The sequence below is a fragment of the Equus caballus genome, chromosome 17 (genome assembly GCF_041296265.1).
Source record: "Equus caballus isolate H_3958 breed thoroughbred chromosome 17, TB-T2T, whole genome shotgun sequence".
NCBI lineage: Eukaryota > Metazoa > Chordata > Mammalia > Perissodactyla > Equidae > Equus > Equus caballus.
Genome location: NC_091700.1, coordinates 41513989 through 41539488, shown reverse-complemented (window position 1 = coordinate 41539488; position 25500 = coordinate 41513989). Strand labels below are relative to the sequence as shown.

General features: G+C 38.0%; 1 protein-coding gene across 6 annotated transcripts in view; it reads left to right on the top strand.

Annotated features, from left to right (window-relative positions):
• LOC102150380 (uncharacterized) overlaps window positions 1-24725 on the top strand; it is a 77500-nt gene extending 52775 nt beyond the window's left edge. For 4 of the 6 annotated variants that reach the window (XM_070239698.1, XM_005601200.4, XM_070239699.1 and 1 more), the window contains 3 exons: window positions 6997-7156; window positions 16146-16330; window positions 17204-24725. In XM_070239698.1, coding sequence (XP_070095799.1) covers window positions 6997-7156; window positions 16146-16330; window positions 17204-17240 — 382 coding nt within the window. In that variant the 3' untranslated portion in view covers window positions 17241-24725. The remainder of the gene's footprint in view (window positions 1-6996; window positions 7157-16145; window positions 16331-17203) is intronic. The other 2 variants (XR_011427743.1, XR_011427744.1) reach the window with 2 other exon arrangements.
• Window positions 24726-25500: the final 775 nt, after the last annotated feature.

Sequence of the window (25500 nt, the reverse complement as noted above, 5' to 3'; positions counted from 1 at the left end):
AGGATTATAGTAATATTATTATTTTATAGATTGATAATATTTGATAGGTAAAAGGAAAAGAACTTTTTTAAAAAAAAATCCTAGGATTACGTTATTCAATCAATCAATTCAGTAAATACCTGTTGAACACATACTGCCTGCCAGGTACTGTGCTGTGTACTGAGGATATAATATTGAGCAAGATAGACTGAGTCCTTGTGGTAGAGAGCGTATCAGGAAGGAAGGAAAGTAACGCTTGCTTTGCTCCCGCTATGTGCCACTCTCCTAGACTCATTTAATCCTTCAGACAAGCCTGCTGTCTGTCCCTGTCTATACAGTACGTGCACAAAAAGGGGAGGTTCAGAAAATTTAAATAACCTGTTCAAGATCACACAGCTAATGGCAGAGCTCCAGTTCAAACCCAGCAGTAAAGACTATGCTTTTTCTCTACACCACATTGCATTCTTGACTATACTTGCTAGTCATTTTCTCCCTCCTTGGCCTATTCCCTCCACTAAAACAGGAGGGTGACTATTCTTATCCTATTTATTTCATGGAGCACTCTTAAAACCCAAAAGCACTGTAGAAAATTTTTTTAAAAATCTGTTCCTTATTGTTTAGTTTAATTTAATCTTACAGGAGAAAAAGCATATGAACTCTAATAACAGGTTTATTATAATAATCTGTTGATGCAAAAAAACTTCTAGTCTAGTAGAATCAGATTTTGATGAATTTTTGTTGTCCTTTGTTTTATTAATTTAATGCCCAACACTTATTGGACATAGTGGAATTGCGCCGAGCCTGTCGATGTAGAGATTAGGGCAAGTTTTTTGTCCAAAGGAGCTTCAAGTCTACTGGGTGAAAGATACATATAAACAGGTAAATTATGAAAATGTGCAGTAACAGATGCCCAAGGTCTTTTGATATCTAACAACATTCTGAGCCACCCTTGCCCAGGCTAGAAGTTTGTCTCCTAACATTGTTTCTCAAGCTAGAAGACACCTGGGCAGCTGGTTAAAAACATAGAATCCCACTTCAGTCTTGTAGAGTCAGATTTTCTGGAGGTGGGGCCTGACTCTCCGTTTTAAATGAATTCCCCGGTAGTTCTTGTGAAGCCTGCCTACACCAGCATTTGGGAAAAGAGCTAGACCACTTGATTATAGTCAAGGGGCCTAAAGGAAAACAGCCCCCCAGCCCCTGAGAATGTGGAGGGATGTGGTTATACTCAACCAGCAACAGTTAGGAATCCACACCCCTTAAGGAATATGTGTGCTAAGAGGTGAGAAGGGTTGATGGAAGGTCTTCAAAGCAGATAGAGAAGACATAAATTATAACACATTATATGGGGGGTAGCATTTTGGCTAATAGTTTCACCCATGAGTTCATTTAAAACTGTTAGTGGATGCCACTCAACTCCAGAGCATCTAGTTGATTAATAAGAGTACAGCAGAAAATTCCAAATGTTCTTTTTTTTTAAGCCAAAGAATCATTTATTCAAATGAAACTTTAATGAAAGGCTGATGTATAAAGAAGAACTGCTGTGGCTGAAGAAGAGGATGGGTGAGGAAGAGGTGGGTGCCCTGAAAACTGCCATACAGCCAAGCATTCAGCAGCCTGTGAGGGATTTGAGCCAAGGGCGAGGCTTGCCTTCCTTGTATTCCTTGCCTGGTGCCATGTAGACACATAAGAGGTGTATAGTATTTAATGACAGCTGTGGACTGATGTTTGCTTCCCCCCCCCCCCCCCCCCGACACCGCCAATTCATATGTTGAAACCTAATCTGCAATATGACGTTATTTTGGAGGTGGGGTCTTTGGGAGGTGATTAGATCATGAGGGTGGAGACCTCACAAATGGGATTAATGCCCTTATTAGAGAGACCCCAGAAATTTCTCTTGCCCCTTCCGCCATGTGAGGATATAGTAAAAAGACTGATGTCTATGAACCAGGAAGCTGGTCCTCACCAGACACCGAATCTGGTGGCACTTGGACTTCCCAGCCTCCAAAACTGAGAGAAATAAATTTCTGTTGTTTATAAATTACCAGTCTGTGGTATTGTGTTATAGCAGCCCAAATGGACTAAGACAATGAATGAATGAATATATGAGTGAAATGCCATCATTTCTACTTCAAAATGTAATTGAAGAATGCCAAGCCTGCTAATATTTTTATCAATAAAGACCAATGTAAATAATCCATTTAGTGCCTCATTTTCATCACCAGATTCTTTTGGCTACTCGTGGTCCTATTTGCCTTCTTTGAACATGAACTTATGAAGCATTTGGCTTTTACAGTCCAATTTCCTCTAGGACTGTTTTCAGTTAATCAGGAAAAGAACCCAAGTGAAGTCTGGGAAATTGGCAAAATTCAGGCTGTTTTTGGGGGATAGGTGGTAGGATAGGACAAAAGGAAAGAAAGGAAACCGTTTCTGTGTAAGAATCACACGTGATTAACTTTAAAAATAAAATTTATTTTTTACCTGATTATAAAAATAATAAAATAAAAATAATACGATTTCACTGTAGAAGATTTGGAAAATCGGTAAAGCACAAAGAAGGAAATAAAATTTACTTTTCGTATCATCATTCAGAGATAATAATGTTATTGGTGTCCATCACTTCAGTCATATCTTTATACAGTAGAATTTTTTTCCAAATTATGGTCATAGCCTAATATGTTTTTAGTTTGCTTTTACCACTAAATAACATATGTGAATACTTCCTATGTTATTAAATATTGTTCTATAACATGATTTTTAAAATTTCTGCATCATAATCTATAGGAGGATGTACCCCATTTCGTCAAATTTCTTACTTTTGAACATTTGAGTTTTTTCCATTTTTTTTCACTATTACAAAGAGTAAGACATTGAGTATTCTTTAATCTTTTTGTGTGTCTCAGTATTTATGGTATACGTAAGCCTTTTTTAAGGCTTTTGGCGCATATGGCCCAATTGCCCTCCGGACTGGTTGTGCCCGGTGAACTCCTGCTGATGGCGTATGCAAGTTCTTGCTTCTCACGCCAGAGATTAACTTTTCATCTGCAGTGACTTTCTGGCTATTTATGATCAGTATCTGACAGTGAACACACCACTTTCCTAGCTTTGGGAAGGAAGAGAAGGTCTTGAAGGCCTGGGTGTAGATACTTCCCAGAATTTACAATTAAAAATCTATTTCAATATTTTTCTTTAAAAGCAGCAAAGTCTGAGGTAAACTGATTAGCTGGCTCCGTGGCTGCTGCTCTTAATGCCTGGAGGGCATTCTCAGTGTTTCCTTCTTGACTTCAGAGCCTCATTCTTGGCCTAAATGAGCTGTCACCCCAGAAGAACCTCTGCCACCATGACCACCACCGCTTCTGAACTGAGTCTGTCTTTGGCTGTAAATTTGCCTTGGGGATTTTTCTAGAAGTTAAATTTATTTGTGTGGAGGCTGAAACTAGTCTCTTGACCACATGCGTGATATGAGTCACATTAGAATAAAGATCTAGAAGGGTGGTAAATTGTTCTGCCTAAATAGCAGCAATAATGGCTGTGAATATTAGCATTTATAGCTACAAACACTCTTTCTCCTAGTCCCTCTCAGTTCAATATGGGTTTGACATTTTTTTCATGATCTGTACACAAAGAGTGTATGTGTGTTATTTTGGAAATTTTGAACAAGTGTTCCATATGTTGTTATAGTATACTGCTGTAACCAAATGTTAACTCAACATACACACACACGCACGCACACACTTTACCCGTTTAGGGAAAGAACTCTGACTTTTTCTTTCATTGCTCACAAAACCGAGAAATTGGCAGAATCTTTAACTTGTAACTTGGCAGTATTGCAATTTACAGGCAAGAAAGGCAAGCCAAATTGGGTGAAAATTGTTTGAGAATTTTTTTGAGTCGTAGACAGTGAAAATGATGTAGCTGAGTGTGCACATTCGGACGTTTTCTGCTTGATTTTTAACCACATTCATTGGCACTGCCAGAGGCAGTTAAAGCATCCCAGTGAAGGCGTGTGATGTCCAGGGGAAAGTGTAGGGATTTATGGCCATCCTATCCATGCTGTTAATGTTAAAATGACTATTGGTTTGATTGTTTTGAAATACTGATTGGGGAAATTTGAAATGTGATTTTGTCTGAGTTTCTTAAATCCATCTTAATCATGAATTGTGTAAACATAGACTTGGGGTTTGGGAGGTCAAAATCAGACATGTTTTCAGGCCTGAGCTTTTTCTATGGGTTCCTGGAACATTCGTGGTGCCCAAGACACAGCAGGAATCTGACAACCCTGAGACTTTCCCCTTTGAATGCTAGGGGCTTTGAAATCGTCTTCACAATGAGGGAGGATTCATGAAGTAATGAAAAGCTGTTTCCTTTTTAAGACGTTCACACAGCAGCACAAACATCTGGGAATTTATTTAAATGCTCTGGTTCCCTGAATTACCCCTTTCCTTAACATACATTTTATTTATTTTTCCAAGGGGGATAAATTTCCACTTTGTGTTTTTCCCAGTTCAGTTGTGTTAGGTTCCTCATTTTAGCATTTAGGTTGCTTGGTATTTAAGGACATAAGGCAGGGCCCTATCACACAAGCTATCATTTGGGGTGAAGGGGATGTTGTCAGCTGTGAAGGGCAGAGTGGTATTTGTGTGTGGAACAAGTTTCTTTACATTAGAGTTTCACTTCTTATAAATTAAATAAAGAAAGAAATGGCTAAAAAGATCTAGTGTGTCTTTTAAAAAGTAATTAAGCAATAATATTGACTCAATACTGGAGTTAAGCAAATTTGTCATTCTCTTTCTCCTTTTCAGAACTTAATTCCTCTTTTCAATTTCAGAAGTCATGAGACTTCTCTTTCTTGTTCTTTCCCTCACCCTGCAATGTCTCAAATAGTGAAAAGGTATGTGTGGTGGAGGGAGGTGGTGGTAGGGCTGTGGTCAGAATGTTCAGGAAGCTAGGATGAGAGAAACCAGCTTGATTTCTGCACTTCGAACAGTTTATGTCTGTTTAGGGATGTGAGATCTGGACCAATGTAAAAAGTTGGACATACTTAAATATTTTAATATGTAACATCAGATGATATTACAGTCAGTGCAGTGTTTATAGCTTCCTGGATTGTCGATGTAGCTCTGTCTCTTTTTCTGTTTTACTTGTCATATTTGTAAAACAAGTGTGGTTTTAAATGTTCAGGATTGGGCTATTTTTGACTAATTGGACTGTATTATCATATGTGGCTTGTCAGTTTCAATGAATTAAAATATGAGAAAAATGTGAAATATGTTGATTAGTATCACTATACTAAATAGGATTTAATCTAGTTGATTTATTTAGTAGGCATTTTAGGATGTTACAATGACTACTGTGAACTTCAAAGGGTTATAAATAGCAATTGTTATAAGCAGCATTAGACATGAAAGTGTGGGGACTGGGCTTAACAGATACAAATTTAGTGTTATAACCAGGCAGTTCCTTATTTGAATACCCTGCTGCAAGTTTGAATACTATTCATTTGCCCTCATGTCATAAAAGTAGGTGGCAGAACATATTTTTTTAAAATTCTGGCTATATGAACTCACTAGTTTGTTTATTTAAAACAAGTCAAACAGTAGTTAATTGTGATTTATGGCCACTTTTTCCCCCATTGATTTAATCTCTGCTTGCTTAAATAAATGAAAGAATATTCTGGATTTTGCCTTCTCCACCACAAATTTAGGACTAGTGTGAAGTGAGACTATGACACTTGACTCTGGGGAGGTATATATTTGTACCTTGTTACCTGGGTTCTCTCCTCAGTGTTTCTTTCTGGTTCAGATAGAATTATCAACTTTATATCTAGGTCTGGTGAAAAGAAAACTGAGAGGGAGGGGCCTCCCAGTCCCCTATTTTCTGAAATGTCATGTTGCCTGACATGAAGGAACACACAGCCACACTCGAGTACCCTGTAAATGTCCATGGTTATGCCGAGTTCCCAACTGGGAGAGGATGCCTTGTGAGGAAATATAAGCCTAAGCCCTTTTGAATGTGAGGATATGTTGCAACAAGTCTCAAAAGTAGTTGATTGTTGAGGGCCGGAATTACACATTTGGCTTTGTGGTTCACAGAGCCAGAGCAAGGTTTTCATTAGCAAGGGTGAAAGTGCCTAATACTCTGTTATGTCAAACTTACTTGGTTAATGAGAGGAATGAGAGTTATGGGTGTTTCCGTTTGTTTTGCAGGGGTGTGTGTGTGTATGTGTAGAGGGTGTTTGGTGAGAGCCAGGCAGTGTGAGAACAGTTCTGGGGGTCTGATCTCATTGGGAACAACTCCAAGTTTCTCATCTGACCCTGGTAATCTTTGAATATCACTTAGCACAGTACCTGGCTCTTAACAAATGGGTCTGCTTCATAGCTGCAATAGAAATTGACCACTCTGCCATGTGGTCACCTTCTCCCTACCCCCCATTTGGCCTTTCATCCTTGGGTTTGGGTCACAACCTTTGGGGAAAGGTGGAAAAAATCAGGATGGCAATTATCCCAGTGATCTGGATTCTAATTAATTAAGGTGTACTTTTTTTGGGAATTGTGGCTATAGGCATTTTGTGGGAAGGATGCATTTCTTAATGAATAAGTCTGCCTCAAGCTTTTTTTGGAGGAGATATAAAAAATAATTAGCTACAAGGGGCACTGTTGAAAGTATAAGATTTACACTCAAGCCAAGAACTTTATTTGCATATCAAATAAATGACACAGTCATGCTTGATGTCTCAGAATCTCTAGCTATCATAATCAGTAGAGAAAGTGAAACCAGATGTTTTCATTTAAGCTTTGAATTGTGTTACTATTAAAATAAAAATCAAGTTTCCTTAAGTATCCTTTTAGGTCCAATCTAATCATTTCTCTAGATAGAATTCTCAGAAAGGCCAATGGGATTTTGAGAGTGGAACCTGAATTTTGCTGTGTTTAACAGTTCTCTGTGAAGCTATGTACAAATTCTGTCCATTTGCCATTTTGCTGTACGTTTCTTAAAGTGCTATTTTTGTTGTGGTTTCAGTGATTCTCATCCAAAACATAGCAGCAACGTGTCATGGAAAAACACTGGACTGGGAGAATCAGCTCTCGTCTCAACTCTTCCATTAAATGAAAGATTTGAGCTTTTGGAAACCACTTTAACTCTTTGGACCTCAGTTTCGTCAGCTTCATCGGTCTGCTATGTAAGCTCTCTTCTTTCATCTAACATTTTAAGTCTTTATTAGAATACGCATATCATAGTGAGCTAAAAGGATACTCATCTGTAGAAATTTGACATCTCAAGCTTCTGAGTTACAGAAGGTGTAAGTCTTAGCGTTAGAAAAGCAAATACCATTAACTTATTGAACTGATAATTTAAAAAATTTTTAATGTATTAAGAATAATATTTAATGTTTTTCACTTATGCCAGTGATCTATGTTCATTGCAGAAAATTTATGAAATTCAGAAAGAAAGAAAAAAAATGATCTTAATCTCACCACTCAGAACTAACCAGTAATATTTTGATATATTTTCCTTCCTTTTGACTCTATTTCCCTTAGATTCTATGCCATATATGATTTAGTTTTACAAAATTGGGATCATATTGTTTGTGCTATTTTATATCTTGCTTTCTTTTTCACTTGAGAAAACGTTGTGAGTTGCTTCCTACATCCTTATTCTGAAACATGATTTTTTAAAGCTTTTAATTTTTGTTTTTGAGCTATAAAACATACTTGCTGGATTAAGATTTAAGCAATAACTAGTTTTATAAAGCAGAAAATTAAACTTTCTGTCTCTCCACACACTGCCGACTCACTCTCTCTTTCTCTGTCAGATTCCCTGGAGGGAACTGCATTTAAAGCTTGGGGTATATTCTTATAGTCGTTAAAAAAAAAATGTAAGTATATAAATGTATGTCTGTGTGTGTGAGAGTTTTTTCCCTTAAGTAAGATCATTCCAGTCACACCACTTAACACTTTGTGATTTTTTCAGGCAGCATCACGGAGTGGCTATTTTCTAGTCAGTGTGTGCAGCCGGTTACCCCACCATGGTGGCTACACAGTGATCCCATCTATGGATGCTCGTTTTTATTTAATCAATCTCTTATTGCTGGGCATTGTGGTTGATTTGAAATTATTTTATTTTTCTTTAAAATGTGCTGCATATATATCTCGTATCCAAATCTTTGGGTGAATCTTTGATTATTTCCCTGGGATAAATTCCTATATGTAAAATGACTGGGTCAAATGTTATATACCTTTGACTTTTGATATGTATTGCCAACTTTCCTACAGAAATGTCATCCTGGTTTACATTTCCACAAGCCATGTGCAAGAAGCTCTGTCCTGCCCTTTTACGACTCTGAACTAGTCAAAATTTAAGGCAAAATTTTCGTAATCATTGCACTAATTTTTACCTCCATTTTAGTCCAGGACATTCCTTTCAAACTATAGGGAAGAAAAGTAATTCAGATTCTCTGGTGCCATGATCATCTTTGATTCTTCTGGTGAGTCTTTGTAAAGGACCTTTAGGAATTTTAAGTTTCGCTATACTGTATTTCTATTTTTATTTAGTATGATGAACCCGTAGATTACTAATTTATATGTTCCTTCTTTTAAATTTTGAAACTGGCTAGCTTATATTTACTTTCCTATTAAAATATAAATTCCTTTGGGAATGATAACATTGTAAAGGATATTGTCATTTATATTCCAGTAACTGGAGTCTGGTTTGATGGAGCTTTTAAAAATCCTTACTAGTAGGGGAGGGGATGAAAGCCCAAGATCAGTGGGTAGAGTGCCTTATCCTAGGGGAAGGGTCGTTGGTGGAGGAGGAAAAAGGGGATGAATGGAGATTCATTGTAATAAATGGCAATTTAAATACATTAGAGTTTAAAATGACGAAGGTTCAAAGCCTTTTCTTAAGTGTATGACAGTAAAGGTAACCATATTTTATATGCATTGAATAACACACTTTAGCGCTTGATTTTAGTGAATTGTAACCATTAGTAGCAAGCCACAGTATCATTCAGTCATTAAAGAAAAGTCATGTATTACATTTTAGTTGAATGTTTTCCTGATCTTTAGATTTTGTGACTCTGGAGATACACCCCAGTTACTGCTATGTCTTTTTCCTTGGAAAGAGATTTCCCAAATAGGCCATATTTTGAAATACAGCCAACAGCATTTTAATATAGCACTCTACTGTGGGGATTCAGTTTATGACAATGGAATGCAGCAATAACTAGTCACAAAGGAATTGAGATCGTGGTCTAATGGGGAGCAGGTTCAACCCTAAGCCGGCATGCATGTGTTTGATTTCTGGCCCTGAATTAATTAATAGCCTGGATTACTCTGTGCAGGTAATGTAGGTCATTACGATGTAGACATCTAATAAATAGGGATGGAATCGAGCAGTTCAGTGTAGGGTCCTAACACTCCATGATAGCTTCATTAAATCAGGTGGTCAAAATACAACTGGATAAAAAGAACACCTGAGCACTGAGTTCAGTTTATGCCATAGAGACAGGCATTTTATTCTCTTTGCCTGAGTTTCTCCAGCTATGGCAAAATCTTGGTACCAATAAGATATGATCTAGAATCTATGACCTTATTTCTTGGTTCATTTATTCAGCAACGATTTGTTGGCCATGACTATGTGTCAGGTCCTGTGCTACCCACGTAAATTTACAGTGGTAGGAGTCAGAGGAGTCAGGCTGGAAGATACACAGAAAAGGAGCCCACCCTCCATCTAGCATCCCTGAGTTCTGCATTGCAATGCAGATGCCCCAAGCCTGCTGAGAACTTCACCCTTGGCTTCACAGCAGGAGGGAAGGGCCGTCTTTGCAGTTATCAGTACCTGAACTTTCTTTCAGTATGCAAAATTTGGATATTAAAACTATCCCTGTCCTCATCTATCTTGATTCATGAGTTTCATTATGATACTAATATCGTTAGTCATTTATTTTACAGATGGCAGCAATTTGTTTTTGATAAGTAGCCCGATACCTTTTCAATCAGTGAGAGACCAACTTGTCCACACAATCCCATAGTAAATTAAAGACACATTCATACACCCAATTCACAAATGGATGCAGGAACACGCATGCAACTGTTAAGGTACCCCGCCTTGGTCCTTAATAATAGAATTTGACCTACAGTTGAGAAATACAAACTGAACCACATATATTTGTGGAAGAAATTATGCCTTAAGGGAAAAAAAAGGTCTGAGGCAGAAATGTGGTATTTGAGAAACAAGAATTTGTAAAACACCCCACTTTGTCTTTCTCAAAATTGGCACAACAGAAGCGGCATCTTGCCAAAGTGTCTTTAATCAGTATTTAACCTTACTGAGGCCACAAATTAGGGAAGCCTTCATCTTCAATCTTGTGAAAACCTTTTTTCTTTCTTTTTCTTTTTTTAAGTATCCTGTCATAATCAAGAGTAAAAAATTTAACTTCATACATCTGAATGCATTTATTCTTGGATTCTTATTTAATAAAAATTTTAGAAAAAGGAGCCGGCCTGTTGGTGTAGTGGTTAAGGTCACGCACTCCACTTCAGCAGCCCAGGGTTCATGGATTTAGATGCCGGGCACAGACCTACACACTGCTCATCACGCTGTGCTGTGGCAGCATCCCACAAATACAACAGAGAAAGATTGGCACAGATGTTAGCTCAGGGCCAATATTCCTCACCAAAAAGAAAGAAAGAAAGAAAAAAACACTTGTAAAGAAAACTCTCAGTGTGTTGTGTGTGGCACATTCTTTGAGGCACAGGAACCCAGGGGGCTCTAAGAAACACTTTGACGTCGTCAGGACTTTCTGTCACCTGGGATTTAGATCAAAACTGCAAGGCACATCTGTCCATCTCAGGACAAGGAATGTTTATCTCAGGCATTGATTATGCTCTATGTCTTGATGAAAGATTGGGATAGAGTCAAACCGTGTGTCTTTGTGTGTGACTGTGATATTTGCATTTGCCATTTATTAGCTAATGAGTTACTGGAGATTTGTGTTCTTCTGAGTCAGCCGATATTATGTAGCTGTTTTATTGCAGTCTGAAGTTGTACTGAAGAGTGCCTTGAACAGCATGTCAGTGTTGAGCAAGACTGACATTCACAAAACTTGTAACTGAATATAACATTATCCAATGCTAGTCTTGAAAATACAATGACTCTGCAAGAAATTGTGGAAAATTTAGAATGACTAAGACTTATATTTCCGAGACTAGCTTGGCTTTATGAGTTAAGTTCCAGTGTATCTTTCTCCAGTTTTCCGTCGTCCCATCTTGCCATCTCTAGACCCTGTTGAACAGCTCTCAGACCTCCACTCCTGTCCACTTTAAAGCCTCAGCTTCTCACATTTCACTCTCAGTAGTCCAGGGCTATTACATGGAGAAAGAAGAGAATGCAGAGGAAAGACAAAAGATTGATCAAAAGGTTGGAAAAATAGGGCTTCTGAAGGTTAAAGGAGCTAGGATTATTCAGCTTGGAGGAGAGAAACTGGTGGCTGGCTTGATAAAACTTTTCAGTGTATGAAGGTTTATTGTATGGAGACTGGTGTTCTCCTTGCTGCTGAGAAGAGAACAGAAGGCAAGGTCTTTCACTTCAGCAGGAGGAGGCTAGGTTGGATGTAGGGAAGAATTTCCCAAAAGCGAAGTTAAGCATTGGAATGGATTACTGTGGAGTCTCTTTTTCTGGAGATGTTTGGAAATAAGACAGAAGCTGATATGGGAGGAATGGTTTAGATGGGTGGAGTCTTGCCTGTGGCACCAGAGCATCACCCAGATGACCTGTGGATGCCCTTTTAGCAGATGTCGAGCCGGTGTTGACTTTGCCCCAGGCTTGATTTTCTTGGTATCTAACTGTTATTTGGTGGGAAGTAGTGATTGGTGCAGGGGTGGAAAGGAGGTAAAAGTATAGCCTTGGCACATGCTAAAACATACATAGCCCTCCTTCAAAGAATTCAGAGTGAATGAGGGGAAGGCCTATGAAGTGTGAAGGGCCCTTGTAATTTTTTTCTTCTTTTTTAAAAGCCTCAAATACTTTTTCCCTCAACAGTATAGCTTCTATGTGTTCATGAAAACTGCTCCTTCCTTGAAGTTTTCGAGATATAGAAGTATGTATGTATCTCTGTAGAAGTGTTTCATTTAGTTTCTTATTAATAAACTAATTAGATTTTAGGATTCTAGACTTGGATGGACACTTGGGGAGACTATTTAGTTTACCACAGGGGAAGAGTTTTTCTGACCTTATTAATAATCCCCAAATTGTATTGCCATGACAGTAATAAATATATAATTGTAAATATTATCATAAGAATTGAAGTAAAATTATGTTAAAGGCAACTCAGTGTGTTATTTTTGTTAAATAAGCTGTTACTACAATACTTTCTACTGAATTGAACTTTTCTGTTTTTTTTAAATTTAGTTCATCATTTAGACGCCATCTAAGAGATTTGATAATATTTACTCAGTTTTAAGTACTAAAAATTTGCATACTGGCTAATAAAATATTCTTAGTTGCTTCGAACACAATTATTGCAATAGAACCACAAGAAGGGATTGATTCAATACTCAACGCTGATTATGAAAACACACACACAAACACACACATACTAAACCACCTATAAACCCTTTGATCCTGAATAGTTAAGATGAAAGATTATACTGCTGCAGTTTTTAGTCTAGAGATTTTTCACTTTCAACTATTTTAAGAAGTTTTGAGATTAAAACTGTGTTTTAAACTTTACTTCTGACATCATTCTACAAAAATGTCATTAAAGAAAATGAAAGTAACATTTTACTGTGCAGCATCAGACTGATGAACTTGGTATATTTTTTCTCTTTTAGTCATTTCCTTTAATGCTCCATTCACAAAGATTCATAAAGAAGCAACTGCAGAGAGGACGTGCTTTGGCAGGCAAGGAGGGGCTTGTGCTCAATCTCCCACCCCACTGTCTAGCTTTGAACTATTAATGTAAAGCCCAGAAACCTGAACTCTTACCTTTCCCTTCCACAAGACGGGTAACCAGACCTATTCAAATTAATCTGGTGAATGTTCAAAAAGTTAATGGGTCAGTCTGATATTCTTAGGGCTTCCTAGATTTTCTTTGTTCTTACATGATACTCAGGTCTATAAAACCTGATTTGTTCTTAGGAACACCAGTAGACTGCTTGAAGTTGGATTTTTCATTTAAAGAATATAACAAATGGGGAAGTGAGGGTGAGAAACCAGAGAGAGTTTGATCCTTCTGGCCCAGGTAACAATAGTTAGTCAAGTCAACAAGTCTTTCAGCTTTGCTAACAATGGCAGCCTGACGCTTGGCTTTGCTCAGTAGTCTGTATGTGTCCTCTCTCTAATGAGAAAAGTCATGTGTTAACGGAATATTTTTTCAGCTTTTAAAAATCTACTGGCAGGTGATCCCTATTCCTTGAAACAGTTTTTGAAAGGAGCAAAACTAGAATGTTTGATGCATCTTATGGGTCCGTGGTAGAGTTCAACACACGAGTACACACACACACGTACTTGTTCTTAAGACTTCTATGTGGTCAAGGGATCTTGCTGTTCAGAACTCAAAAATTGGCCTAATAAAAGACACGAGACTACAGTACTTGCTTTGTTTGTTCTGTTTGACTGAACCAAATGTCTTCAAGTTTCGTTTTCAATTTTTATCGTAAAAACTGTGAAAGCAAGGTATTTGCTTACTCCTGGGATTTGATTCCATCTTAAAGACCTGGAGAAGAAGTTTTATATAGGTTTGAGAAAGCTGATGTTTTATGATGCATACATAGCACAAGGTGTAAAAATGTAAAGTAAACCAGTAAGAGTAAACAACAACATAACAACAAAAACTTAAAAAATATTCAAAGTTGAATATTAGTACATCTCTCACAGTAGAAACCTAGACTTTTAAATAACTACTTCCTGCATTTAATATGAGAAATCTCGAACGTTTGCAGCTAACAGGTGTGGTTGTATGTTTCTGTCCTCTCGTTCATGTTGGCCAGCTGTTCATATATTCAGATTCATTAGGTTCATGGGAGAATTTCTAGCACGAGCTCTGGTATAGCATTCTGGTTTCTCTGTCTTTGTGATGCACATCCTGTTGATGCTACTCATTATGGCAGAGAAAGGAATTCTTTTGTATTATGATTGTGCTACTGATATGCACTTGATAACTTTGGCTAAGATAATCATAAATCAGGTAAAGCCAAGAGTATTTTACCTTTTTAAACGAGCTATACGTTCCCCATGTGCTCAGACTAAAAGTTGTCTTGTAGGATGAAAGGGATGAGAAGTTTCATGGGAGATCATTTTTAAAGGAAAAAGGAATGATAGATAGAGTTAAAAAGCAACATTAGAAACTGTTAAAAGACTATCGTTTCAATGCAAATAACATCCAAGTTATATAAAAAACCCTGTGTATGATATGTTTATTATTATTAGTTTTCAGGCTTCTCAGTCTTTGGGGAGTTTGCTGGCCTGGATTTCTAGTTTAGTAGAGTACATTCAGCTGCATTGTGCACTTGAGTTCTGTGGAACTGTTGTGCTTTATCCCTATTTACCTCATCCTTGTGGGCAAGCATCTGCTTTTGCATCTTACTTCTTGGAAATGCAGCTGGATTTCTGGAATTCTGTGGCTGTCTGGTATTTTCTCCTGAATATTAATATAATTAAATTGTACCGATGGTTCTTTTTTATCTCTTCAAAATGAGTATACCCTAATAGTTTTTAGATTATAAACATGATATAGTTATATTGTAAAAATATGCAAACAGCATAGAAAAGTGTAAAGATTAGCAATACAAAAGTCCCAGAGATAACCACTGGTAGTATAATAACGTATTAGTGATCATCCTTACAGATGTCTCTCAATGTATATATATATTTACGTATAAATATATATAAGTAAATACACATTCACTTTTACATAAATGAGAAAACTGTACAAACTGTCTTGTAACCTTTTTCCATATTAATAACCGTAGATCTAGATCATTATTTTAATGGATGCATTATGTATGTTGTATATAGAATACTGCTTGGTACTCAGTAGGCCCTCAACCAATAGTTGATGAATGAATGAACAATAATTCATTTAACCAAGCTCCTGTTAGCGGACATGATTTATTTCCAATTTTTCACTATTGTAAATTACACTGCAGTGAATGTCCTTTTGCATCTTATTTGTTCACATGTACAATGATCTGTTTAAGGAAACTGCTTAGAAGTGGAATTGCTGGGTCAAAAGATGGAAATATTTAACAGTTTGACAGTGATAAAGTTGTCACATTGCTAAATTTATGCTCAAGTCCCAATATACGCTATCATCAAGAGTACACAAAGTCTCTTTCCACGCATTCTTCCTTACACTCTCATTTTTGTCAATCTTTCAGAATTTGCCATTCCGCTAGAAAAATTGCTGTACTGGTTTTATTTGCATTTCTTACATCACAAGCAGAATCTCTGTTTGCATATTTATTGGCCATTATGTATTTCTCTTATACATTGCCTGTTCTTTGTTCAATGGTTTTTCTCGAAACATCAGCGACCTGTTTTATCCTGCTGAAGTAGTTAATTTTATAGTCCTAAAATATTCTCCAAACAGGTAAGAAAATACTTTCTTTAGTTGGATATACTGATAATTGAATATGTGTAGCCATAGTTCTCATTTGTCAGAAATAGCAAGGAAGAGAATTTGGAGATTTTACGTCTTAGTGCAGTGTCTTTTTTGCCTGAGGACCACCACTAGAGTTTTGAGGGATTTGTCAAAGAGAAAATAGTTGTTTGGAACAAAGATTAGGTTGCCCAACATCTGGATTCCAAAAAGTGAGGAAAAAATAAGTTAATTATTCATATATATTAATACGACACACTTTATTTCCCACCACTAAATACAATATTCACCTTTCTTCTGTTTCAGCTTCAACATTCTTCTGAAATCTGTGTGTGAATATGTGTGCGTATTATTTAACCAGAGAGAAAGTCATTCCTAACCTCCTGTTTAGTGTTGGAACCATCACTTATTTAGTGAGGCCATTTTTTTCCAGACTCAAGTTGCTGCCGAATTCCCAATATAAAGAAATCACAGGGGTTTTAGTACCCTTCCACAAAGTGATAATAAAATGCTTATTTTTAAAAACAGTAGGTTATGTCTAATGGTATTATTTTAAATTCTTCATGTCCAGGCCAAAATGCCAGAAAATGAACCTCAGTTTCTTGGTGATAATAAAGTGAACTGGCTTCCAGCAGAGAGAGATCACGGCTTCTGTGACGGACTCCTGTACTTCTCCCTTCTCCAACTCCCTTCTCCACTGGCCAGTGCAGTCACCTTGCTCAGCCCTCTGGCCTCGCCTGGAAAACGTCCTCATCAGTGAGTACTTGTGGGGTTAGGGTGATAACGAATGTAAAGGAAAGAGTGCCTGTTTCAATTCAAATAGTTGGATTAGTCACAGGGATACCTAATCCATTTACAAATAGAATCCTCCAGCAAGCTTCTTTGTGTTCATCAGAGTATTTTGTACTCATTTAAAAGAAAAAAAATGAACAACTGAATGCAAACCATGCAGGAATTGTCCAGCTAACAGAGTTTTAATTTTCCTGATTTTAAACAGAATAAGCATTTAAAGACCATTTAAAATTTACTTTTTTGGTATATTTTTAAATTGTGGTTAAAATACACATAGCATAAAATTTACCGTTTTCACTATTTTTAAGTGTATAGTGTGTGGCATTAAGTACATTCACATTGTTGTGCAACCATCACCACCATCCATCTCCAGAACTCTTTTCATCTTGCAAAACTGAAACCCTGTACGCATTAAACACTAACTCCTCATTTTCCCCTCCCCCCAGTCCCTGGCAACTACCATTCTGTTTTCTGTGGAGACTTTTTTGAGGGATATTATATTATATCTCTCTCTTTTAAAAATAGGGTAGAAATCCATCAATCAGGAATAGTTTTAGGGGCATTCCTGCCTGGACACACAGTTGGACAGTCCTATAATTATACATCTTCCTGAAATGCGTTTTGGGTCGTTTCTACACAGATCTTTAAAAAATACTTCCTATGAGTACTGGAGGTTCTTGCTTTTCTTATCCCGCTAACTTTTTGAAGCCATAAGAATATCTTATTAAGGATTATGCAAAATAACCTCCTACAAATCCCGATATTATTACACTGCCCAAAAAACTTCAAAGCATCAGGAAAGTGTTTTTTTTTTTTTCTTTTTTTGAACTAAACCAGATTCAGCTGGCTACCCCACTTGGCTACAGAGTACTAAAGAAGAGGCTGAACTTGATCCTGCTGCCCTTGCATACACAACACTCCCATTGACTCTAGAGAAGACGTAAGTGCATGAAAGGATTCCAGGATCAAAAGGTTAGCTCTACGGGGAGCTGTGTCTGGCTCAAGCAATCCATTTTTTTTTCCTATTGACAGTGAAAACGTTTTATAGTTCTTTTTCAAAGTTTTTCAAACTTTTACAAAAACAGGCTACTTGTGAAAAACTGAGAAGGCATCTAATTGAACTATATCCAGAGGAGATCATGGCAAAGACCAACAGGGAAGAAAACATTTCTAAATCACAGTGATATTGGTCACATCATTTGTATTTTAAAAATAAAGTATTTGAGGCACAAGCAGAGAGAAATTTTCATTAGGCAACCTGGTTGGGCTATGTACCAGAATGTGAGATAAACTAAAACACAAAGCTCATGAGTTTTTATCTTTGTCTGCTAATGACATCGGTGGCAGGATTATATAAACTTTGCATTTTATGGAATCTGTGAAATAGGAAAAAGAATACATGCTATATCTAAATGAAGAGATGTGCAGATGCTTAACCAATATTTAATTCATTGCTGAGGAAATAAATGCCTTAAAATATTTTAAAAAGAGAAATTGCCTTGAGAATAATTAACAAGCAGAGTAGTAATAACATTTTTGAAGAAAGTGAGATACGAGTCTATATGTTATACTTCTCAATTTTCTCCATTCATTGGAGCTCCTTAGTGAATCTAAGCATTCATTCATTCACTTATCAAACTTTTTTTTGTACACTTACAATGCGCCCAATGTTAACCTAATAGTTTTCCAAAACTTCAATTGAGCAAGTATATAAGGAAGTGGATTACAGTTAATAAAACAGGACCCACAACTGGGGTTGGGGGAGGGGGCTGTATGTCTCAAGTGTTTTGCATCACTCTTCATTAGGAAATTTGCCTCAAGAATTTCTCTGGCTTCACCTGGAACGTACACATCTTGATTGGCAAGTGGCTTCTGTGATCCTACTCCTAGGAGTAGCTAATGTAATGTTTTTCTTCATATATGTACTAGGACAGAGAATGCTGTGTTGAACTAACTTGAAAAGCATGTTTTATAATCAGAAAACTGATTTAATGTCATTAGAGTTTTGATCTTAAGCATTTTCTATTGTATGAGCAATGGAAAGGCTTGGTGAGGAGCTTGTCGAAACAGTTCTCTTGCATTTTCACATAATTGGGCTCGACAGTTTTCTGCCATTGCACAGGATAACTGCAGTTGATGGTGTTTATGTTTTTACTTAAGGGCCATTGAATTGTATTAGAAATTTCATAGTACACTCTTGTAATCCTGTAAGTCATTTTTGAGTTGCATGATTGAAAGTGAATAATACTCATGCAGTTAAAGCTTTTTGTGTGCGTGTAGTTTTAGAAACAACCAGTCCACAGAGAATAGAGCTCATGAAAGAAATGAAAATACATGCTCATCCCCTCCCACTCTTTGTTGTCTCGGCTTATTCAGATCTGGTGAAAACATTAAGCCACTTAACCTAAGTGGTATTGGATAGCTAATTTATTCAGCTTCTGGAAGGTACCAGGTTAGTGCTTGCAGAGGCAGCATTTTAAATTTTGGGGAGAGGGGGTTCTAGCAAACTCTTCCAGTTAGCATGTGTCCAAAGGCCCGCAGAAATAAGGTACTTCTTTTTTCAATGACCTTAGCTTTTCTTGGGAATTTTTAGATGTTTTATGGGTTACGTTCTTATTTGGTGGTTAAGATGGCTTGCTGAAATGGATCTAGAAAGACTCAGGGCATTGACTGATTGAAAAAGAGTTATTGAGTGGGCACTCAGGGAGAAAATCAAGGAGATGTGACAAGGAGCAGTTTCTCTTTCTGGCTCCCAGATCTCTCTTTTAGCCAATTAAAATTAAGGTCTGCCGTTTTCCTATTTGTGTCATTCAGGCCATTGTTTCCAGAAGGGGCTTGCTAGAATTCAAAGATGTTCCTTTGGGGCATTAGCATATCGGTTTAGATGAGTTTGTTAGACTAACTAAGCAGTTACCTATGGAACTAAGAAAGAAGCGTCTAGGAGGAGTTAGGGCATAGACATTCAGATGTTAACAGAAAAAGAAGTTGGAGGAAGAAAGATCCTGGGAATATAATAACATCTGCAGAAGGTAGCCCAGGGGTAGTCACATAGCATGGAATTTTGGCAGCTTGACTTAGCATAAACATCCCAGAATGATGGTTTTGTTGGGGATGGGGATGATGGAAACAATAGAGTACCTCCTGTAAAGAGAGTTTAGGTATTGCTGAAGACAAATGTAACCTCTTTCATTTGGAGTTTGGTCTTTACAGTAGCTCTTCATGGGAGATTAGAAGGCCTTAGCCTATATATGGGAAAAGGCTTTCTCTCAAGTCTTCACTCTGCTTGATCAAGGCTGCTTGGGTTGGGGTGCTGGGTCAAGAGAAGTTCTGAAGCCGATTCCAGACTTAGAGGAAAGAATTTCACCATTTAATGATTCCTGCCATGGTCCAATGGGAAGGAGTGATCATTGCAGCTTTAGACTCTGCTGCATTTTTGAGGATTTGGTGTATCAGCAATGGCAGTGATGACTCAGTCCCCAGTCCTCACAAGTGTGTGAAGAACTTGGGACATCCAGCTAATGAATCTACAAGAGTTCCAAGCAGCCTTGATGGGCTTCAGCATTCTCCTTAGATATTTGTGTTAACCTGGAAAATTGCTTCTTGAAGAGAAAAGGAAGTGATATTTTTAGAATTGGATCAGCATTTCCAGCACATCTACTGATGGGCTAGCTCCTCAGTGTTTACATGGCAACAGGATAAACTATTATTAGTACTGCTCACATCGTGGTACAATATCAGAATGTTTTTGGCTGTGGTAGACCAGCTATACAGATGAGAAAGTTGAGTGCATTGATTTATTGAAATTACCTTTGACACTTTAGCTGTGATTTATTCTCAGTTTCTTTTCTGATGTCAGACTGTGAATTCTCATGTCCTTGAGAGAGGATTTCTGAAGACAATAAAGCATTGAATCATATTTAGTGCAATTAGTTTTTCTTGAATGCTTGCTATGTTTCTGACACTGCTGAGAACTGTGGGGGATACAAATGAAAGAGGAAATGCATGGTTTCTACCCTCAAATAACTTATAATTTATTACGAGAGACAAGGCATTCCTGAACCTGTTAAATTATAAGATAGGCAGTATATGATACGTGATACTTACAATGATTTAGTAGTTTAGAGAAAGGAAGGAACAGTGGGATTATTTAAAGAGCTAAAACACCTATAGTCTGCTTCTCTTACTTCTGTGCTTGAGGACTCCGAAACCCTATGAGAAAGGGTATAGGGAGAATGGAAGACGGCTTACTCATCTCTTACTTACTCGTTCCTGCATGTTGCTCCTGTATAGTCAGTGTCTATGGAAATTTGGAGACTGATGGGAAAATTATTTTCAGAAATGGAAGTGAAGGCAGTGGTGGGAGAGTATTATCCAACTGTAGCTCTTGACTTCTGTCCATCTGCCCAGAGCTGAGTGTACATATGTACTTTTCTAGCTACTGCAGTCCATTTCTGGATGGCCACAGATGTGTCTGAGGTCACAGGGACTCACCTTCGTTTCTTTTTTTTCAGATGAGTCCCAGTCAAATAGCTTTCAGGCAGCGAGAAACAGAGCCATATTTAGATTCCCCCTTTTTTCTTCACTGATTCTTCCTTTCTCTGACCTTCCTGCCCCATTTCTTATTTTTTTACTGATCTCTCTCTCTCCCTTCCTCCCAGCAGTACATATACTTTTTTCTAGTATTCCTAGTTTCTTTCCCAGAGCTATTAATGGCTTTTTACACACTATTGTCTCTAAGTCTTAAGAAGGAAAAAGAGAATGAAAAAACTGTTGCCAAACAAGACCCTTCCCTTCATTCTGTGTTTGGGAAGCCACCTCCTGGAATATAGCTCTTGAAGTTATTTGAATTATATTTGTTGTTCTCTACACATCCCAGTGTGCTCAAGATATTCCATAAAGGTTAGCGAGAGCAGTAACAGTCACCTGTCTTATGCAAGATGTTCTGGGCTTCATCCTAGATAGGTGGTGCTTTGCTGTATCTCTCTCATTCACTCCTTTACTCACTCACTCCTTCACTAAATAAAGAGGTAAGCTGAAGCCAGATCCCATTAGGTCTTCCAGGCCATAATGAAGGGTTTAGTTTTGACTCTAAAAACTGTGGGAGACTGGGGGACTGATACAGTCTGATGTGTGTTTTTAAAAGTTCTCTCTGGCTGCAGTGTGAGAATGGATGAGAGAGGTCAAGGGCAGGAGCAGGAGATCAGTTAGAGAGACTATTGCAGAATTCTAGGGTAGAGATAATGATGGCTTAGACTAGGGTACTTGAAGTGGAAATGGACCAATTCTTGCCAAAATATGTATTTGTAGGCCAAATCTTATTTCTTATACTAGTGTAGCCTTCATTTAGGACTGGGAGCTGGCTTTAGCACTCATGTGCTTAGGTTAGTGTCTGAGCAGCTGGTTCAGAATGCTAAAAGCCAGGCCTCATTGGATCACCTTATCGGATCAGATGTAATCCTGGCCCACTAGCCATCCGTGCTTGTTGTTGTGGCATGATGCTGCTCAGAATGTTTGTTTGACAACTCGAGTTTTGTTCCACCTTATATTCTGCTGACTTAAAATATTTTTAAATAAAAAAGAGATCTGATGGTTTAATAAATTGCAAATTCTTTATCCACCACTTCCAACTTTGTTTGCATTGTCATATAAGGTATTTCATTAAGTCATTCTGTTGAATTGAGAATTTTAATATCTTGGGCATAAGGATGTCAATGTTGCTTTGGAAAACACCATGTCAGAAAGCACTGGACATGGCAGGGTTCATTTCCAAAGATATTTGCTAAGGGCTGAGTGTGTGCAAGATAATCAAAAAGATGTGGTCTCTGCCTCCAAGAAGCTGAGAGGAAGGGAAAGTAACAAAAATCACTGAGTATCTTGAGTGCTAGCCTTTTACATCCACAACTCATTCAACCTTTGCAATGCCTCTGAGGTGGATGCTCTTCTTACCCCTATTTTGTGATGAAGAAAGGAGCACCATCATCTGTCTTGGGTCACACTGCTGTTCTGTCCAAAGCCCATGGTCTCTCCACTTTACACTCTAGGTGCCACCTCACAAGATGTCCGATGTCTTCTGTTTGAATACTGCCCCTGCCCCTTTACAGCTGCAAGATCTTGGAGAAAATGTCTTAATCTTTCGGAGCCTCAGTTTCCTTATCTATAACATATGGATAATAGTATTAATCCCAGAAAGGTATGGATGACGTGTGTATGAAAGTTCCTGGCACACAGTAGCCAGCAGCTAAAGTTTGTGTTTCCTTTCTTTTGTGAAGCAGCAGTATGGCAAGGAATCTGTGATGTGACTTTGCTGTGGAGCCCTAAGCAAGCATGGCAAGGCATTGTTTTAATCAACCTCACAACTGTCAGAATAGCCTATGTTATGCATTTGGGCTTAGGGATAGGAGAGGGCTGCAAGATTGTTGGGTTTGTTTGTGGGATATCTGTGTCTGAGAAGAGAGGCATTCTCAGGCTCCCTGGCCAATTTCACTCAATTCAGGTAGCAATAGGCAAGGAAAGAGGCAGTTGTGTAGACCTGTAAATGAAGGCCTCAGATCCTCAGGGGTCAATTTTGTGTGTCCTTGTGAGCCAAAATTAATGGATATTTCCCTTTTAAGGATCACGTCTACAGGCAATATCCAATGGAATAAAGGGGCCTTACACTATCTTTTTCTGAGGGATCATATTTATTTGCTCAATCCTTGATGAGAACCAATTTGCCTTCATTGAAACTAGACCTGTAAGCTTTGATGAACTGACAGGAGGGAAAATAACCACAACAACCACCTTCCAGTCTGTGTCAGGCTCTTAAAAATAATGCCTGGGACAATAGTACTGCTAGTTTTTCTACAAAGTGGCCCATTATACGCACATGAGGAAGATAAGAAACTACCACTCTGGGTGAAAAAAAAAGGCCAAAAGGCTAATCTTAATTATTGAACTGTTGATCTCCCAAGTTTTTTAGAATGGATTGTGGAGGCGACATTTGGGGGAGATTCTCAGTCTCACTGTGGTTTATTAAAATCATCAAAACATGGATGATTGCTGGAACTTTCGTCTTCTTCCCTTACTCTCTGTCTGCTTTGAACCAAATCTTGTCTGATAGAGATGGGGGCACCCAGAGACCTTGTCAGGCTCATCAAATGTCCTCTCAGCTCTTGGCTTGCTTCTCTTTCAATTCTGTTTTCCTGTAATACTATCTATTCCACACCAGCAGCCAGTCTCCAGCAATCTAATGAAGGCTCTGCAAGGGGTACTACCAGTGTGTTCACATGATCATGTGTGTTTCTAAATTTTGCAAAAGCAAGATGGTTTAAATGCAATTACTCAAGATCACCCCTTGCTACTCTGACTTCTTCTCTGTCACGATTTGTCAGCTGGCATCTGAGTGATGGGCGTGTTTTGGGTCTGGCTAAGAGGAAGTTGAACTGGGATCTGTGTAGTTTAGTGGGATATTTTTATGTAGCTTGCAGTCCCTTTCATGGCCATCTGGGTGAGGAATGGCTTCTAGGAATACTCCTACCACCCACAGGATGACTCACCCAGTGTGGATGGTGAGCAAGGGCGAGGGCTGGTGGTCTTAAGGATATGAGCCAATACTATGGCACTGGAAGTTCAGGGGTAGTGGAGGGCAAAAAGGTTTGAAGCAAGGTTTGAGAAGCTTGACTGGAAAATTCGTACCTTCGGAGACATAGAATTGTGAGAAGATTGATACCTAGCCACATATATTCTCCCCTGTCTGGAATACATTTTATAATACCGAGTATACAATTATAAACTCACATATATAAGTATATATATTTTTTTCATGTAAGTAGCATGGAATAGATTTGATCAGAATTCTTGTGTTTGTAGGGCACAGCCTGTTGGCAGTACAGCAAGAATGTCTGTGTGAGAAATTGCAAGTTTTGTGCATCCCATTCTGGATCTCATCTTATTGTGTCTGTTGCATCTTGTTCCGACAAGCTTGGTGGTTTTAGAGGAAAGGATCTGCAAAATTGCCACCAAAGAAAGAGAAACGCCCTGAGAAATAAGTGTTCTGGTGACAAAAATCTCACATATATTCATTAATAAGTCACAGTATGCAGTGCAAGAGGAATTCAGTTATTCAATTATGTAGCTCAGTGCAATGTAGGAACATCTGAATTGTTCTTGTGGATGCCTTATTTCAGGTTAATTTGTATGTTTGGATTTTTTTTCAGAATTATGGTTCATACTGAAATACAGATGTGAAAGGAAGGATGTATCTCTATTGAAAGCCAAAAGTGTAAATCGAAAGAACATATTTGTGATATTTGTCACCTTTTAAAAAATTTGTAATACCTGTAATTTCTTTCCTCATTCTCAATAAATATTCATTTTCGTATCTAATTTTGTATTTTATTTTCCTTAAAGACGGACACAGTGTTTGTATAAGCTTTAGGCCCCACAAAACCCAGATCGGGCCTGTTCCATACCTTCGCTCTCAAGTGGACATACTTGTTAGCAGCTGGGAGTCCATGTGTAGAGGGGAAGCAGCATGCTGTAATGGAAGGAGAAACCTTCATTCTACCACCTATGAGCTGTGTGGTTTCAGCTGGTTTCTTAGCCTTTCTTAACTTTAGTTTCCTCAGCTACAAAGTTTGGATAAGGATACTTCACGGGATTGTCATGAGGCCTAAAGGAGCACTTAGCATAGTGCTTGGCGTGTAATAAGCACTCAGTCAGTATTATTTTCCTTTTTTCCTTGACTTCTCTCAAATGGTTTGCAGGTTTATCTTAGGTCAGGGACCTAGGTGAAGAAATATTTTGTGTTTTCAAAATGAGTTTTGATATAAGGGGATGAAAAAGAGAGTTGGGGTTTCCCCTGTGACTCTTGTCTTTAAAAAGCCCTGGACAAAATGAATCATTATGGTATTTTCTCTGGGTATAAAGCAAAGAATGAAGTGCTTTCATCAGCTGTGTAGAGTATTGGGCCACAAGTTCCAATTCAGTGTCTGACACTACACACATACACACTCTCACTCACTCACGTTTATTTATTTGATATGGCCCAAGGGTTAGATTATTCTGAATCACTGCAATTTCTCTACAAGCTTCGTCTGTCCATCAAAAAATATTGATGAGCAAAGCCCCAAGCCAGGTACTGGATTCTCATGACA